Below are 18616 nucleotides of genomic sequence, written 5' to 3' on the forward strand. Positions count from 1 at the left end.
CTTGATTGCTTCTATTCTATTGGATCATAAATTACCTTTCTGTAGAAATGGTGAAGCCGCCAGTAGAAAGCTAGGATGGCATGTCTGGAATACCCTTCAGGCTTGTGTCAACTGAGTAGCTCATGAGATATCTATGTGTGAGTACTGGTAGCAATACCCATTCATTTTCCTATGGTGCTAATGATGGGCTTTGGTCTCCTATTCTGTGGGAACTGCTTGGAAGATCTCATTATGATGCCTGGCCACCTTATCATACACACATCACATCTAGTTTAGCGATTTCCTCTATGTTGGAGCTGTTCAAGCTGTAGTAAATTGGATTTACCATATACTGTAGTTTGTTTTCTCCTAGGAATAAAATGCAAACATGCTTTGCTATGAATTGGAACCAAACTGACAACAGATGTTCTCTAAAGGCACAGCATAAAGAATATGCAATTCCGCTCCACCTGCATTTGACAAAAAAATACCACTTTCTTCTAATGCAAATGTTTTGCTCAAAGCAGGGAGCACTCTCCCTACCTTCTTCCTGCCAGAATCTGCTACATAGAGTCTGCTATTCTTCCATTGCATCACTCAAGGAAAAACTCAACCACACACATTTTAATCTTTTTTTTATATATTGGTGTTTCTGAGGTAGAAAAAATAACCAACATGATGTATTCTCTCCTAAATGTACAGATCTGCCATAATAAATAATTGGAGGTCCTCCCAGGGGCGAACGGAGGCTAACCGACACCCGGGGTGGGGCAAACCGCTGGCTGCGCATGCGTTGCGCCGCTATGTACAATGCATGCGTGGCATTGCTATGTAAGGTGCATGTGTGGTGTCGCTACGTACAGCGCATGCGTGAGACACTGCGTATGTAGTGGTTTGCCACCGGCGCCATACAGACGGTAGCGGGATCCTCCACATGCGGCTGTGGCGGTGCGATGGCTGCTTGCACCACCTTGCCCAGGGGCGGCAGGGCGAGCACCCCGTGGGGTGCCTTCTTGTCACCCCCCCAGACATGGTACCTGGGGCACACTGCCACCTCTGCCCCCCTTGCGATGCCACTTGGTCCTCCATGCCTCACCTTCCAGTATCTAGGAGATTGATCCTAACCTGCAATTTATCACATGCCTAGACTACTTTCCCCATAGAATAAAATGATCATTTTATATTTGACTTCCATTAGTAATGTTTCATTTCAAAATCTCTGTGGTAATACTTTAGTTTCCTGTTAATTATGTTGCCTTGAATGTCTACTTGACTTTCTTCAGTAATGTTTTACTTGATGTTTTAAGAGAGCCAGTGTGGTGTAGTGGTTAAGAGCGGTAGTCTCCTAATCTGGGGAACCGGGTTCGCGTCTCCGCTCCTCCACATGCAGCTGCTGGGTGACCTTGGGCCAATCACACTTCTCTGAAGTCTCTCAGCCCCACTCACCTCACAGAGTGTTTGTTGTGGGGGAGGAAGGGAAAGGAGAATGTTAGCCGCTTTGAGACTCCTTAAAGGGAGTGAAAGGCAGGATATCAAATCCAAACTCTTCTTCTTCTTCTTGTTGCAAGCCACTTTGAGACACCCCCCCCCCAATATAAAGTGATTAGGAAATGAAATGAAAAAATAATAACCTGCACACTGTGACTAAAGGTAAAAGGTAAAGGACTCCTGGACGGTTAAGTCCAGTCAAAGGCGATTATGGGGTTGCAGTACTCTTCCTGCTTCAGGTCAAGGGAGCCAGCGTTTGTCCACAGACAGCTTTCCGGGTCATGTGGCCAGCATGACTAAACCACTTCTGGCGCAACAGGACACTGTGACAGAAACCAGAGCTCATGGAAACACTGTTTACCTTCCTGCCGCAGTGGTACCTATTTATCTACTTGCATTGGCATGCTTTTGAACTGCTAGGTTGGCAGGAGCTGGGACAGAGTGATGGGAGCTCACTCCGTTGTGGGGATTTGAACCACCGACCTTCCAATCGGCAAACCCAAGAGGCTCAGTGGTTTAGACCACAGCGACACCCACGTCCCTCCACACTGAGACTAACAGCATGTCCTCACAGGAGGGACAGTAGAGAGAAGGAAGCCACTTGAGAAATGTTGGTTAGGTAGTCTAAAATTTCTTAAACTTGTATAATCATGGCCCAGTGCAAAAGGTTATTTCCTGGCATTTGCAGGTAGGGCTGCGAGAGAACCGGCATGAAATCCTGGAACACCATTGCCAGCCATTGAAGACAACACTGAGCTATAGGACCAATGTCTGACTTGGTCTAAGCAGCAGTAGCTAGCAGGGCAGCATAGACAGGGTTACTGAGAGGCCAAGGGGCAAGGTCACCAGAAGTCCCTCTTGGTAACGCACATGGCATTGTGAAGCCAGGAGGGCAGGGCGATCCCACTCTATGCTATCTTACTGGCCTCTATTGGGCACAAGGCAGTTTTTCATGTTTCGGAGAGGAATATCAACAGAAACCCAAATGGACAGAAAAATGAGAATCCAGGTCTTGTATTACAGATGAGATACTATACAGTTCTTGCATGCTTTGTTTGTACTTGAGAGCAAGCCTGTAAATAGTTGATACCAAAAAATATTAAATTAGGGGATATTGCAACTATAGAGAAACTAACAACAGTAGAAAAGTTGATCAACGACACGAGGTCGTTGAAGGAATTTCAGCTTCCTTAAATGATTGGAAGAACGGTACCTGACCCATATCTCTATTATTTTGTAACGCTGGTAGGTTTTGTTTTTGCTGTTGTTTTGGAAATATAAAGGAATGAAAAAGAGATTTCCCCAGGTTCCAACTACTGTATTCTTCCCATCTCTTCTCCATCATATCTTCATGCAAAGCTTTGGGCTGCTCAAATTTCAGAGCTGTCATCTCTGCAGCACATTGTTACAGCAGAATAGCTGTGGAAGGGTAAACAGTTTTAACATTCATGAACAGTTCAGAACTGACTCTTCACTTGTCTTTCCTAAACCACATCATGGTCACATTCATACAAATTTCTGTCCATCTATTTCACACTTTCTAAAGCACAAATCTTCAATTTGTTACATGGTTTGGAGATGGTTACTTTGTTATTTGGGTGATAACTGTCAGCGCTCAAGATAACCGGAAAGCATGTCTGACTTTTCATTTCTGAAGAATCTATGGGCAGCTGAAAGACTAAGTGTAGACTCTTCTCTCTGTTGTATTATTGTTGTTCATTATAATGATCAAGCTGCAGATCAGATCACCTGGATTCATTTTCCAAACGAAGAAATTGCTCCTCCTTGACTCTGTTGGTTAACCACACTAGTATCCTGTATCTGCCAAAGCTTCCTACCAATTTTATTTGAGGATGTGTGTATTAAGCAATGTGCACACTGGTTTTGGCAACCTGCCGGTATTATTATTATTTTTGCAACACGTGTATATTTCTCTTAGCATGTGCACCTATTCTTTAAGCAAAGCAACATGCACCTATTTTTTTTTTTAAAAAAAATCCAGTTTTTTAAAGGGCAAGTGCTGGGATCAAAATACCCCGCATAATTATAATGGGATAGATCCCCTAAATAAAGTCTGTTTTTTTGCGAATAATGACTCACGTTCTGATACTTTAAAAGTTTTATAATTGGATTTGCTAACAAATGAAATGGGTCACAATGGATCACATAAATAAATGAAGCAGAAGTGACATCTGGTTATGTTCACACTGTGTTTTGGTTAACACTGGTTTATTTTCTTTTATACAAAAAATTAGAAATAGCGACAAAACATAGTTCAACAAGAGGGTGGCCGGGGGTGGGGTTGGGAAGACCGCTTGTCCTGCGCTCAGTGAGGATTTGGCTAATCAGAGTCCTTATTTTTACAGACACAGTTAGGTTCTGAAAAAAGGAAATACAAGACATGTTACATTATATCCATGCAACAAGTAATGGCCACAAAATGATGGATGTCAGAAGATCATTCCAGAGGTTCTTTGCATTGCTATGTTTCCAAATCATGGCTTTTGCTCACCTTTGCCTTAAAACAGTACACCTTACAAACAAGTGACATAGACACATATTAATTTTTTTATATGGTCTAGCTGCTACAAATTTAAGGCATCCTAAGAGTCTGTTATTCTGCTGGTGAAAGTAACTTCTCATAGTTAAGTTTTCAAGTGGGAAGATTTCGGGCCATGTTTGGAGGAAGACTGAGATCCCGTGAGATGCGAGTCAAAGGAAGAATTCTTGCAGCTCTGGTTCTTCGGAAAAATCTTTGCTGTAAGATCGCTGGAGTTTCCTATTCATGTTGTTATGCCTGCAAGGAAAAACAGAAACAAAAAAAATCACCCCTGGTCATTCAAAAGATGCCCAGTAATTTGATTTATTTCACCATGAAATTCAACAGCAGTGCCAACACAGTCCCTTCTGAAATGAGTTGGGCTTAAACTGCCACAGCTGTTTGAAGATGACTGAAAAGGAATTCCAATCTCATGGGCTGACAACACCAATAATGTACTATTGGTGCTAACTTTTAATCCCATGCCTAGCAAACAATCCCAAGTCTGGCAAAAAGGTCATATTCCCTTTTTGCATGTAAGTAAAGCCCATTGAACTCAATGGGAATTCCTTCTGAGTAGACATATAGAAGCATGCTCTGTTACACAGAAGAAATCACATGTGTGAAATTTGTACTCTTTGGCCATCTAGGAAATACCCTGATTGGGTGTGTGTGTGGATTATTATAAGAAGAATTTACTTCCATCAAAACAGCTAGGGATCAAAGTGTAAAAGTGAGAAGTTAAAACAAACCTGGAAGTTAAACTAAGACCCCTTTCTTCATGTCATAAAATGCAAAATTACCAACCAAGGTTGAAATCCTATACCCACTTTTCTGAGAGTAAACCTCCGCTGAACTCAATGGCACTTACTTCTGAGAAGATATGCCTAGGATTGTACTGTATTGCAACCAGACCTTCCGCTGGTGAAGTAAAACCGAGCATGAGAATTTTTTGTCACACATGTGTAGATAATAAAAACAAACTGCTGATAATATACAGTCATTTATCATACTTTTTTGGTCTCCTTGTGCACATGCTAATTGTAAAAATATGGATTCAGTTCCCATATCAGAATGTGCAGAACATAAAGACTGGATTAGTCAAAATCAGCCTTTGATTTGTGAAAGAACCTTTTACAGAACCTGTTTAAAAACACTAAAGTGAAGATTATGAACACAGATTTAATCCTATGTATCCAGCTACAACTACTTTTGAATGGCGTTAATATCTCTTTTATGAAGTGAAGGAAATGAAATATTTTAGGCTTGTCTGAACTCCTTTGTTTGGGAATTTCAAAAATTGATTCCAACATTTGTGGCTCTTTTATGATGTCCTCCCCAACCCCCCCTAAAACCACAGAACAACTGTAAATTTGGACAGGGACCTGTCAGATTGACTCTGTACCATAGCAGACAACTTCCAACATGTGCTTATTTGCTTCAGCAGAAAGGAACGTATTGATGTACTGAAAATGCAGTAATATCGCACAATCTCCAGCAAACCTTTCCCTCCCCAATAAACTGCCCATATTTTCCTATTAAATGTAAATATATCGGTATGATAAAAGAAAGGCAGATGCAGTTTGTGTATTTCTTATTTTTAATAGTAGCTGTGCTAACTGCTCTGTGTATTAAATAGAAAGCAGGGCTGTGTGTGCTTGCATATGGCAGTTGTTTTGTTCTTCAAAGTCAATGTAAACAGGAAATTATTTTCCATAGCAGCAGTCAGCCTAAGTAAGAGCTCTAATGATTCTCTCTGCTCCCAGCTACCAAGGTCTTGTATATTTGTGCTCTTAAAGCCCATCTATCACTGTCTGCTTAGATACATTTGTAATTAAGCCAGATTATAAAAATAACCATCAGCCCTTGCCTACCTGGTGCCATCCAGATGTTTTTGCCTGGACATCTGGATGGAGGACACCAGGTTGGCAAAAGTCAACCTATATCCTGAATAGCAAGACATTCACCAAGACGGCCTGAGAGTTGAAAGCTACATATGGCTTTGGGTGCAGGATCTGTGAAATACCACTGACTTTCTATATGTCTTGGGTACAGACAACGGTCCCCTTCTCCTTTTCTCTCCCAAATAACAATAGTTATTCCATATTCAGAATGGAAGCTCACTGCTTCTCTGGTGGGCGTCAGTTTTGGACCTTCACTTTCTGGCTCCTTCCCAGCCAGCCGGACCTACGTGGTCGCTGAACAATAGGGAGTTTGCCTTGGCCATCACAAACATGGGGGTTACCTCCCAGCCAGTAGCCAGGTTCAAATGGGCCAATCAGGGTCCAGGTCTTGGGGAATTCCCTTTGCTGTCCAGCTGGGCATTGGACACAGTCATGACCAGCCGGGCAGCAACACATAAAAGGGGCTGGATTTCCTATTAAGCAAAATCCACCATTACAGAGCTCAAATTATGTAACAAATCCACCATGCATTACAAATCAGGGCTTCACCCCTCCTCTAAAAAATGCCTCAACCTGTGGGTCCCAGATGTTGTTGGACTACAACTCCCATCATTCCTGACCACTGGTCATGCTGGCTAGGAATGATGGGAGTTGTAGTCCAACAACATTTGGGGACCCATAGGTTGAGAAACACTGCCTCAGGCTCATGGGCTGCCTGATCCCAAGGACTACTATACATACCCAGCAGGCTTTATATTTCCAAGTCGAGCAAATAAATACATAGGATGATGTGCATAGTACCACATATTACTTCACTCGTGTGTCACTGATGGTTATACCTTTCTTTTTGGGGGTATTAGGTTAGCACTGGTGCAGACTCCTATAAATTATTTTGCATAAAAGGGGGTCAAGGATATGTTAGAAGAGAAGATACATTAGACACATGGCTGCATTTAATGTGTCTGTTTTTTTCTTTGAAAACCAGCATTAATGCTGACTTTTTTGCAGTATGAACCATAGTTTAGGGATGTGTTTTCCCCAGGACCAATGGGCCAGAGAGCGAGGAAAAGGGTTAAGCAATCCTTCATGCAATCTTTGTGCCGCACCTGAGGCTGTTATCTTTAAATTTAAAAAACCCAGACCTGCTAAATGAAGAACTCAGTGCCTTGAGTTGCTGCCCTGAGGACCGCCCATGTTAGATAAATAATCAATATAGGTGGCATCCAGTGAAGTTGCCCTGTTAGTGCAAGGACTTCCACTGGGACCGTGGAACTTCCTCTCTCCCTCTTCTCCCTGTGAGCTCCCCAAATCGGCTCCAAAGTGTCGGTGCAACCCCCAGAACTGAATGTTGGGGGTCGGGGGGTGAATCAGGGACAGTAGAGCGAGAGAAAGTTCCATTGTGCAAGCAGAGGTCTTTAGCAGGATGACTTTGGGTGCTTACTGTTGCATTTGTATGCATTTATTATCTACAAAATAATCTATTATTAGAGACCCAGCAGAGGATCGGAGAACTCTACAATGTGATCAAAAGGTCAGAAAGAAGTGCCTTAAAAGTGCCTAAAACTATTGGAAGCTGCGTAAGAGTTTTCTACAAAAAAACATTTTTTAAAAATCTCTGGAATATGTTGATCTGCTTAGAGTGGAGCCCAAGGAAATTAGAACCAAAATGTACTACTTCACCCAGCTGAAGGGTTAGAATTGCTCAGAACCTTTTACTGGCTGGCTTGCTCAATTTGAAGAAATCACCCACAGAAAACTGACTTTCATCAACAAAATACTGCCGTTACCACAGTTATTGCCCATCCTACATTTAAGAAAAATTGTGGTATTTCGGTTGCTGATTCATCATGGTGACCTAAGCCAGCCAAACGGAGAGGGTATCACTGCTTGGAAGTGTGCTGCTTGCCAAAGGTTTTGCTTGCCGCAATTCTAAACCATACCAGTGAACTCACTCACATACCGCAGTTATGGAATAACATTTGCAAGCATATTTGTGATCGTAATAGCTACGTTGAGGCCTTTTTTGTGTCCAAGCAAATAGAAGTATTTCCACTGAATTCAGATGAAAATAACATCTCCTCTATGACTCTCTGCTAAGGTTTAAGTTCCCAGAGTTAAGTTAGGGCGGGACATGATTATTATTATTTGAACTGAACACGTTCCCTGTCAAAAAGCAGACAAACTCCTACTTTTTCCTTTGTGAAAACCCAGGATACTTTCAGATGAACTGCCCTAGTAGACTTGGCTCTCGTTGGGCACCATTGAACTTTAAAAGGGCAAACTGAGCAGGCTGCAATCTGAGACAAAGCTGAGAAGGATGCGAAACCTGCTTCCTGCTGGATATTGGGATCACCAGTGGGAGCCCCGGCCCCCATTGCATTCAATTTTGCCATAAAAGTGGAAGATTCCTATACTGTATATGTCTAAAGGCTGCCACTGCATTCTATGGGAAATAGAAAAATTGGAATGCAGTTGCCTCTGATGCTGGATTCTGGCTCCACTGTTGGAATGTCTATTGACACTGTGTCCTATGCCAGATTCTAGTTGTGTGTGTGTTTACACGCAAACCAGCCTCTCTGCCCTACCTCTTGAAGCACTGATTTTATTTGCAGGTAATAAAAGCAGGATTCCCATGGCTCTCTGTTGAATGGATATGTCTACTGCAAGATGCATTCTGTTGTCCACTCACTTCTAGAAGTCTAGACTTTTGTAGTTTCCCAAAATACTTTGGGTATGAGAGCAACATGGAGAGACATCTGAGCGCCATGTGTCTTCCATGGTATGGTGCTTACAAAAATCTCTTGTCATCTGAATACAATCCTAGTAATAAAATAGCTTTCGTGGGGACAGAGAAAACTACCACCGATGTGAACGAGTTACTGGAGTGATTCCTGCAGATAAGATAAATATGTTCTCACTTTAATGCACTACATGCTTCACAATAACTTAATCCATGGGAAGCAAATATTTCACTGGCAATACATGGCTAATGTAATTGCAAACATTTGCTTGGCACTGTCAGGGATAAAAACGGGCCCACATTTTTTAAAAAGAAAGGGGAAGAAAAGTACCGAGCAAATGAAACAGATCGTATGCTTGCACAAAGAAATCTAGTGAATTTTAACAGGGCGCCAAGGAATGTTAATTGTTTTACCAACATCAAGCTGTAGCTGATTAGGAAACAAATAATAATCAGGGCTTTTGGAGGTGGCTGAGATTTTAACGCTGTTGTCAAAATATAATAATAATTTAAAAATACAAGAAGAAACACTGGCTGATTAAAAACAACAACCCTGTGGCCGATTACATGTGATACATTTTGTCCCTGGGTTGGTGTACAGAGAGTTAACACATTTACCACATGGCTCTAGCAAGTGATTCTCTTTAACTGTAGCTGGATGTGGTTCGCTGGATACAGGACATATGGCAGCTACCAGGACAAAACTAAATTACCCATGGGAAACTGCTGTAAAGCCAAAGCCATGATGTATGCAGAATCCATACTTAACAAATGATTAATACTAGAGTGGGGGTCTGAAGTCTGTTGTATGGATCTGAGAAGCATTTTAACCACCAAGACTGCACTATACATTGATAAAGGGATTTCTATTGAAACCAGCTGCCTAAAAGGACTTAATTCTTAACCTCATTACTAGTCTTGTCCTATCATGGCCCGCTGCTTTGCCACAGTCGGTGCCAAAATGTCCCAATAAATATGTCTTCCAATGGACAAGAATTGGAGAAAACCAATTAATTAGTGGGTGTGTGCAACCCAATTATCACCCTTCCAAGGCCTATTGCTTGATTTTCCTGCTGTGATCTGCATCCTGAGCCATTTCATCAAATGATAAAGGAGAAGCAGGAGCTTGGTGGCCTCAAGTTTACAAGGTTTTGCCTAGAATAAACTTATAGATGTTACAGCACATGCATTGCCAAGCATGACAAATCCACCATTTCCTCACAAATACCTAGTTCTTAATCAGCGTACAAATGTCTGACTTAATTTATGTGAGCTTATGCAAACTCAGAATTTGGTTCTAGCATAGTTGGATAATGAAACGATTAAATTATATACGTTGTGTGTTCCTGAAAGTGCCATGAATTCTCCGCCCTCCACTCCTAAAATATTTCCATGTTGGATACTTAAGAGATTGGAGACAGAGGTCCATTTCAGACCAACATCAAACTATGATTTATGGTTATGTGTGCAGGTAGCTGCAGGCCCTGTGAAAGTGGGGAAGAGGATATTTGGTGCAGGTGTATCGTGGAGAATAGTGGTGTGGTCAAACCACAGTTTGTTAAAAAGCCAGGATATTCGGGCCTGTTAACAAACAGTGGTCTGAACCAACCATCTTCTGTGGACTTCAAACACAGCAACAAAGCACAGATTTCCCCCAAACTAGGAATGGAAACTTTAAATCTCTTCCTTTTGTACTTGAATGGGAGGAGGAAGCATGAGGGTTGCATGGTTTGTTCACAGATCTGAACTGGACCCTAGAGCACAATATGCATTTCTACATGAGAAATAAAATATCCCAAACAAGTGAAGGCAGTTAACTTTAAACTAACAAGATATAGGTGAGCAGGCACTTGAGATGCATGATTACTATTGTGGTCAAAATTCATTTTTCATATTTTTTATGGAAGGAAAATCCCATAAACGCAGATATTTGAATTCACCCTTAATTACAAAGTTGCCAGTTGATTGTTAAATATGAACACCCAAACCTTAATCCCACCCCATCTGACAAGTGCTTAGCAAAAGCTGCACTTCTGTGTTAGAAACATTGGGTGACATCCCAATTCTGTGAAGCCCTGAGACCCCCGGGTATAGGGGGGATATATAAATTCTAATAATAATAATAATAATAATAATAATAATAATAATAATAATAATAATATCCAGTGTTAGTCCTACTCAGAGTAGACCTAATACAATCAGTGGTCTTAAGTAACTTAAACCAATTAATATCAATGGGTCTACTCTTGAATATGACTTAGCTGGATACCACCTGGCATGTTTCTATTCCTGCAAGGGTTAAAAATACGTTGGTTTTGGTTTACCGGACACTACATTTAAATTAGTAAACTAAATCAAGTGTGAGAAAGAGATGGGATAATGGAGACTGGAGCGCACTGTCTCTTCTGACCGTAAGTGGAGTTTGACTTGGCCTGCTCCTAAGAGGAAATTTAATTTCCATTCTCATTTGGTGTTTGACTTTCATTCAAGAAAATCTGTAATGCCAAGCCGAACTAAAACGCATTTTTGGATTTATGAGCGCTAGTGATTTTTATGCATTACTTTGTGCTGAAGACATTAAACGAGCTCAGCAATGGTTATTAGCAAAGGACTGTAACAGGGATTTGTTTACTTCTTCTTTTTTTGGAGATCAAAATTTCATTTTCTTTTACAGTTGTCGTCAATCGTTTCATTAGTTTAAGCTGCGAACAATTATAAGCTGCACATGCAATGAGGGGATAATAATAATAAAAAGCACAGCAATAGGAAAGCCAACATTTTCACTCTGCATCAGCACATACCATGCATAGTTACACAGGCGGCGTTCAATCAGCATGCCAGTGGAAAAACTGATGCAGCCAGGGTAGGGCGCCTGGGGGGAATGCAATGCATTAATCAGTCGAAAGATCATGCAACAAGCTTCTCACATGCATAGTAGAAAGGCAGTGATTAAAAGTCACAGTGTATTAGCCGAAGCTTTGAGAAACCCACATGCCACAATCTAGCTCCTCGATGGATCTCAGATGCCTATGCAGGGCTTGGCATGTGGTAGAGCTGCTTCCATTGGCTTCTAGGAGCTACAGAATGCTTCCGCCATTCATAGCAGGCATTCTTTTCCCTTAGAAGGCAGGCTGCAGCTCCCTCGATGGGCCCATAAGCTTCTTCAGGTAAAAGGGAAATGGCACGGAGGGTTTGGCGCTAGCTCACATCTGTGAATCGTTATGAAACTACGCATTTCTGACCGAACGTGCCAACTGAAAGCATGCAAATTTTGGCAAGTGGGAGTGCTCCACCCACGCGACGGGTAAAAGGAGGCAGGAACAAGACAGGCATGGAGTGCCAGCAAAACAATATGGAACAATATGAGGGGGAAATGTAATTTTCATCCATCACTGACTTTAGCTTTTTTTTTTTGGGGGGGGGGGGTAAAATGTTAAAAACATGTTTCCACTCTTCATCACTGGCTGTGAGTGACGCTTTTTGAATTTCTTCCCAGTTGTTCAGTCTCCATGTATGAATTCTGCAAAGTACTATGGACAAACATAACATTTCACCTTCTTTTGTTACACTTCGTTGTAGAACACTACAGGTGTTCTTTCAACACAAGTCTTTATTAAGGGAGCTTGGCTAGGAAATAGGATGCTTGCCTTATAAATGACACAGTTCAGTTAAACATCATAGGAACTCATTTTCGGTGCCCGGCAAAAACTTTGCTCTTTACCCGCACCTTTGGCCCTTAATTTTAAGGACTTCAAATACTTCTGCCCTCTTTCAGTGGGGCAGATTCTGTAAAAACCTTTTATATGTATAGCTGTGTTTTCAGGGCTTTTTGTTAGTTGTATGCTGTAATTGGTTTTAGTGTTTATACTGCGTCGTAAGCTGCATTAGGTCACTTTTATAATTAAAGTGGCGAATTAATAACAATAACAGCAGCAGCAGCAATAATTTTTAGGTTCAAATCTTTGGTGCTGGACAGCTAAAAGCAAACTGAATTGTCTGCCTTTACTTGGATTTCCCTTTCTGTAAATGTTAACCCCTTGTTTGAATAATGCATTGAAATACAAACCTCTTGTTTATTGTATAAAACTCTGCTTCCAGGGCCCTGTTTTAATCTGCTTTATTCCCACTATCTAACCAGCCTTTGGACACCACTGTGTTCCTGCACAGAAGTACTTAAGAACCCTTTGTTGTAACTTGTTCCCAGCCTTATGCTCACTTTTCCCCAGTCCCAAGACATCAATCTGTTTGGGTATGTGCTACCATCGCCTTTCTTCAGATCAACAGAAGCTAATAATCCAACACGACTGTCCAGTTCCACAAGGCCCAGTATTTCTACAGCCATCACTCTTATCATGAGCAAAGGTGGAGTCTTGCTCCTTTACAGCCACCAGAGGGAGGCCAGCTTAAAGCACTCCATGCGAGGCTTTTGTGCAGAGTGACTCACGGCTCTCGAAGGACAATTTTCTCCTTTCCAGCACAGACGCTGAAAGAGAAAGGTTTGTAATGGCATGGAGGAAATGACCCCAGACCTGTGGTAAGGCAGTCTGCATGAATAGTTTAACCACATAATAATAGCTGCCAGGTGAAGCATTTTGCTAAGGAGGTCTGAACTTAACACCTTGCTTGGATCCTTGTATGGTTTTAGAAAGAAGCACTTATGTTCTCATAGATTCTTATCTCATTGTTTGGCTCTGTTCCTATGTTTAGATGTATCCAATTCATATATTGATGCTGATTTTTCTCCTTCCTTGGTTTTTTTTTATGTTGTGGCTGCTTTGTGAATCTGTCTTTTATGGGAAACTGTATTCTATTATGTATTTTTTATTATAACCATTATATTTATATCACTGTTTTGATTTTTATGTTGTATAGATAACATGTTATGTATTGACATCTGTGTTCTATGTTGTAAACTGCCCCTTTGATGATGGATGGAATATAAAATTTAATAATAATAACAACAACAATAACATCCCCCTTGTCTTCTACTTTTTTGTATTTTAGAAAGTATTTGCATGGGAACTGCTCTTTTTCTGAATTCAGATATTCCTCAAAAGAGTTAAGTACAAAATGGCATACGAGAACCCTGAGCTAATATTATTTACGTGTATAGCAGAGCACGTGGGCTTTGACACTATCCCTACAATCCACACGAGATCAACTTCACCTCAGGGCTCTCATGTCTTGCTTGCAGAGACTGGCTGCACAGAACAAATAGCACCTGATCCCTGAAAATCTCTATCAGACACCTTCAGTAAGTTTACTATCTCTTTCCAGATGTGCCCACATTACCTCTTCCCTGCCTAAAGCCCTTCCAGTGATGATGTGTTGACATTTGTTCAACGCAGTTGAGGGGGGAAAAACCATTCTAGACTTCTTCATTCATTAACATACAAAAACATTCCCTCTGCCCCATTCATCACTCACTGGCTTATTTTTTCCTTTTGCAGAAGTTGCTGAATTTCCCTTGCTATCTGTGGCTTTCCTTCCTAATGAGGTAAAGGGTGATGAGGTCTTGATTAGGCTTGAAGTCTGATAGTTATTATTATTGTTCTGGTTCCCGCTCAGTGTCTCCATTATGGAGCGGAAGGTTCCAAAGGGCCTTTTCTGCTGGTCTCCAGATTCGGCGTTGGACGAAGGCCGCTGAAGGACCTTACTTCGCTCTTTGTCCCTTTCCCCATTTAAACCAGCCTCCGTTTGTTCCTGTGCCACAGGCTCCTCAAAGGTCACTCTGAGTTTTAAATTCTGGGCAGTTCTGCGCTTGGAAGATGGAGATTTGAGGGCACTCTTGGGACTTGTGGCCACTTTGTGAGTCGTGGTGGCATCAGAGCTCGGCTGGCAGGTATCTCCCATGGCCTGGCTCTGAGATATAGTCCCAGTCTGGTACTGGGACTCATTATCAGGATCACTACTTTCCGAAGTGGGAGAAGGGCTGTTGCCATCCAAAGATTTTGAGGCTCTCATCCCAAAAGGGAACCGGCGCCCAGATGATAAAGTGTGCCTCTTAATCATCAGATGCAAATTCTCGGTGCTTTCAATGTTTTCGACTATGGGCTGTGGCCTTGGCTTGTCCACTCTATTCACGGGCGTATTCTTCTGATCCTCTGAGTTATTTGAATCTGTATCAGACTCACTGAGAGATCGCTGCATGAGATGCTTCAATCTTGCTAACTTCAACTCCTTTTTTTCCGGGGGGAGCTTCTTTGTACTCTTGGAGGCATGGACATCCTGAAATTCCAGGGACAGCTTTTCTTGCATGCAGACATTTTCAGAGATTTCTTTCCCCAGCAGCTGGCGTAGTATTTTATCTGAGTCTTCATCTTTCATCTTGGGACGGTTGTGGTGTGGAGTCCCCACACTGCCAAGAATCTGCATCCCATCATGGGTGTTCAATTTACTTTTCGGCAGAATCGAGTCATCTGCGTCAGATGGTTTCCATTGAAGCTTGCCAGAAGTAGGTGACGATGGCGAACTTCAATCGGGATAAATTGAAAACAAAAACAAAAACACCGTTCAGTACAGGCAACCACAACCAAAGTTATACATACATATAGTGCAATTCTGACATTTCCATTGCATATGTTTTCCAAACCACCCTACTGCTTTTTTCTTGACCTTTATCCACGTGGAATGTATTATGGAGTCACACTATATTGACTCCATTGTTAAGAATGTAAATCTGTTTCCAGGCTAAGCTTGATCCATTATTTCCTTTCTTTGCTAATCTCTACAGAAAGATTTCTGATTAAAGAGTTGCATTAGATATTGCTCAGCAGTATTTCTGAGAATAGGTTGGGGAAAACTGGAATACTAAAATGTACTTGGATCTTTTACATAAAAACCACCAAGTCCTGTTTTGGCATGTTCCAAAATTTAAATATGAAATTCTGCTTCATTAAAATCAATGGGAATTTTGACTTCATGGTAATGATAAAGAATTCTTAGGTCCCTGCTGCAAGAGCTTTTAATGCAAAAATTGAGATTTGGGGAACACAACAGAGAGAGGGAAGTGGAAGAAGGAGAGATGAAGAGAAAAGAATTACTGTAGAAGTAAGATTCTGTAGTCATTTTACAGAAACTGTTTGGGTTGGATCCAGACTTGCAACAAGCAGAGTTTTTGCCATGCAACACTCCAATGGAGCAAGTGTGGGAGGGAGAGAAGAGGTCAATGTCATATATCCTTCTTTCCTCCAGCAAAATCTGCTTCAGAGAGTTGGAACAGTGTGCAAAGATGTCACTGGTGGCTGCAGGGTAAAGGGGAAATTTGGCAAAAATTACTTTCCTCCTCTTCTTCCACTGGGAACTTCCACTGAATCAAGGTGTCTCCAGCTGGAGAGGGCAGACTGGATCCACCCTTTATACTTTGCATAGACGTCAACTTTACAAGGTCCCAAATGGTAAGAAGTATGAAAGCTGTTTAACCAAAATGGTTATCTAAGAATGTTATCTAAACAATGATGAAGTGGAAGAGCATTCAAGAGGAATAAGAGCAGGGGTTGTCAAAGTTTTTGTGGCGTCCATCGGTTCACGGATCCGCAAATGCCACGGTGGGCTGGAGTGTGTGCGTGCAAATGCATGCACGCACAAACGCTATTTCGGGCACTCCTTCCAGCGTGGAGGAGGTGTGCACAGCTTCCTATTGGCTGCAGGAGCTTCCTGCAGCCAATGGGAAGCTGGCCAGTGTCACAGAAGGCGGACCCCACTCTGCTCTGCGCCGGTTTAGTGCGGCGCACGGGAGCCGACCGAGCAGGTGGTGGGGGTCCATGGGCTGGTTAAATGGCCCCCATGGGCTGCTTGTGGCCCATGGGCCTTAGGTTGCCGACCCCTGAATAAGAGCAATAGCAATCTAGCATGGTTTGCTCAGGAGTAATTCCACTGGTATTGCTGAAACATGGCCTTGCAGATCAAATGGCTTACTGTTTATAAGCTGGCAAAAAAGGGGTTTAAAAAACTGCATGGGCTGCATGGTGACAAGTTTTAAATGCACAAGTAGATGACACAATTTTATATACACTTAAGGGAATTTTGTTCAAGGCAGAACTCTGATGCTCCCATTCTAACCCTATTATTTCAGGCTAACTTCCACCTAAATGGAGGTGCTTAAGGGGTGCTCATTAACTGAATTTACTTCCATGCTTTTTATCAGTGTTATATTTACGCCTTTGCCCAATAATGCTCCTAATGGTCTGGCCCAACTCACACATGGGGAGCCTGCAGCAATGTTCATTCAGCTGAAGTCAAGGAACTGCGGTTAAAACATTGAAATGTACCATTCTATCTATGCTTCTGGTGCTGTCCATTTACATTAAGACAGTGAAGACAAATCGCCTTTACAGCACATGAACAGCAGCCTGCCTATTTTGCCAGCAAAAAAAAAAAAAAAGCCTTTTTATGAATTACTGGGAGTGTAAGATTACTGTAAGCCACCATAAGGTGAGGTTGTGGAAGTTCACAAGATGTTTCCTGTGATGTCTATGAGTCATCTAAAAGTTCCACAATAAATCAAACTGAAAAATGTAGGAAAGTTAATTCCATTTAAACTCGCAGAGTCCAGTATTCACACCTGCCAAATTAAAAAGGTATGAATTCCCATCATACGACATTTTGCTTTTTATTCTTTCACAGCATGAACGATTGGATCTTTAGCTGGAGCGTGACCTTCTCATGCAATAACCGTGAAAAGAGTCCAGTTCGAAGTACATTGGAATTCTATTCCAGTACGCCTAGTTACCTTGGGGATGTTGGCAGTGACTTGCCCTCTGATCTCTGTGTTTCTAGAAGCTGCTGGAGTTGGTTCTGTAATGTCACACGTTCTACCGTCTGCCTATAAGGAAATATTAAATTGTTAAGCCCACTTCTTCCTTGAAAGAAAAGCTGTTAGTGGATGCGGCAAAGAGAAATGATAGTTTTCACTCAACATCACTTTGAGGCGAAAGCCTCTGTACATTTATAATTTAAGAGTTGCACACACAGAGTGCATACAAATACTAAAATGCACAAAGGAGGTCTCTGTTCTGCAAATTGCTTCTAATCCCTGTGGAAACGCTGTGATCACTCTATTGTACCTTCTGAAAGCTGTCTGCCTTGTATACATTATTTATTGCTGGTAGTGAATCTGGTGTAAGTGGCAAGATTAGAATCCTAAGAAGCGGTTGCCGGAGCTGTGGGACCCACAACAATTAGCTTACCTGTGTCCAATTAAAACTGAACTCTCAGCAAACTTGAAATTAGTTCAATCTTGCCTGTGACTGGGGAGGAAAATTGGCTCAAGTTACCTCCCAAAGTTTCTCCTGAAAAGCGCTAGCTGCTTGGTAGAGCAAATGACACCATACAAAAGTTAAGGATAGCTGAGGGTTGTGGATCAGAGCTAAATGGAGCAGAGCAGTATATTTTATACTGGAGGATGGAGTGCACAGATACCACTAAGGTTGCAGGTTCGATCCCTGTAAGAGACAGCTGCATATCAGTGCATTGCAGGGCGTTGGACTAGATCAGGCTTTTCCAAACTTGGATCTCCAACTGCTGTTGGACTACAACTCCCATCATTCCTCAGCTCAGCAGGGCCCCCAGGGGTCAGGGATGATGGGTATTGTAGTCCAAAAACAGCTGGAGACCCAAGTTTGGGAAGCCCTGGACTAGACGATCCACAGGGTACCTTCCAACTCTGTAATTCTACGATTGTGTAGAATGCGTTTGCACTTTTAAATGGGTTCTCTTCTGTCTATTATTCCACATGATTAATATTTGCAACGACTCATTCATACTTTCTTAAATAATAAAAACAATCAAATAAAAATAATATCAATTAAAAAACTAATGTGTGCTGAGGCTAGATTTTCATTTGGTGGTTTAGATGGTTCACTCAAGCTTCAGTGAGTCCCAGTGTAGACCTACTTCAGTCACAGCCACTTGAGGAGACAGAGCAGTGTAGCCAAAGATAAATTGCCTGGGTTTTCATCCTGGCAG

General features: G+C 41.9%; 1 protein-coding gene across 6 annotated transcripts in view; it reads right to left on the reverse strand.

The window, feature by feature from the left end:
* Nucleotides 1–3663: 3663 nt before the first annotated feature.
* The window catches only part of SNCAIP (synuclein alpha interacting protein), a 125552-nt gene continuing 110599 nt past the window's right edge, over nt 3664–18616 (reverse strand). For 4 of the 6 annotated variants that reach the window (XM_083464453.1, XM_083464454.1, XM_083464455.1 and 1 more), the window contains 4 exons: nt 17382–17474; nt 14078–15122; nt 11452–11522; nt 3664–4264 (listed from right to left, as the gene is read on the reverse strand). In XM_083464453.1, coding sequence (XP_083320579.1) covers nt 4180–4264; nt 11452–11522; nt 14078–15122; nt 17382–17474 — 1294 coding nt within the window. In that variant the 3' untranslated portion in view covers nt 3664–4179. The remainder of the gene's footprint in view (nt 4265–11451; nt 11523–14077; nt 15123–17381; nt 17475–18616) is intronic. The other 2 variants (XM_083464457.1, XM_083464456.1) reach the window with 1 other exon arrangement.

Source organism: Podarcis liolepis, assembly GCF_965112155.1.
Source record: "Podarcis liolepis genome assembly, chromosome: 11".
Classification (NCBI taxonomy): Eukaryota; Metazoa; Chordata; class Lepidosauria; order Squamata; family Lacertidae; genus Podarcis; species Podarcis liolepis.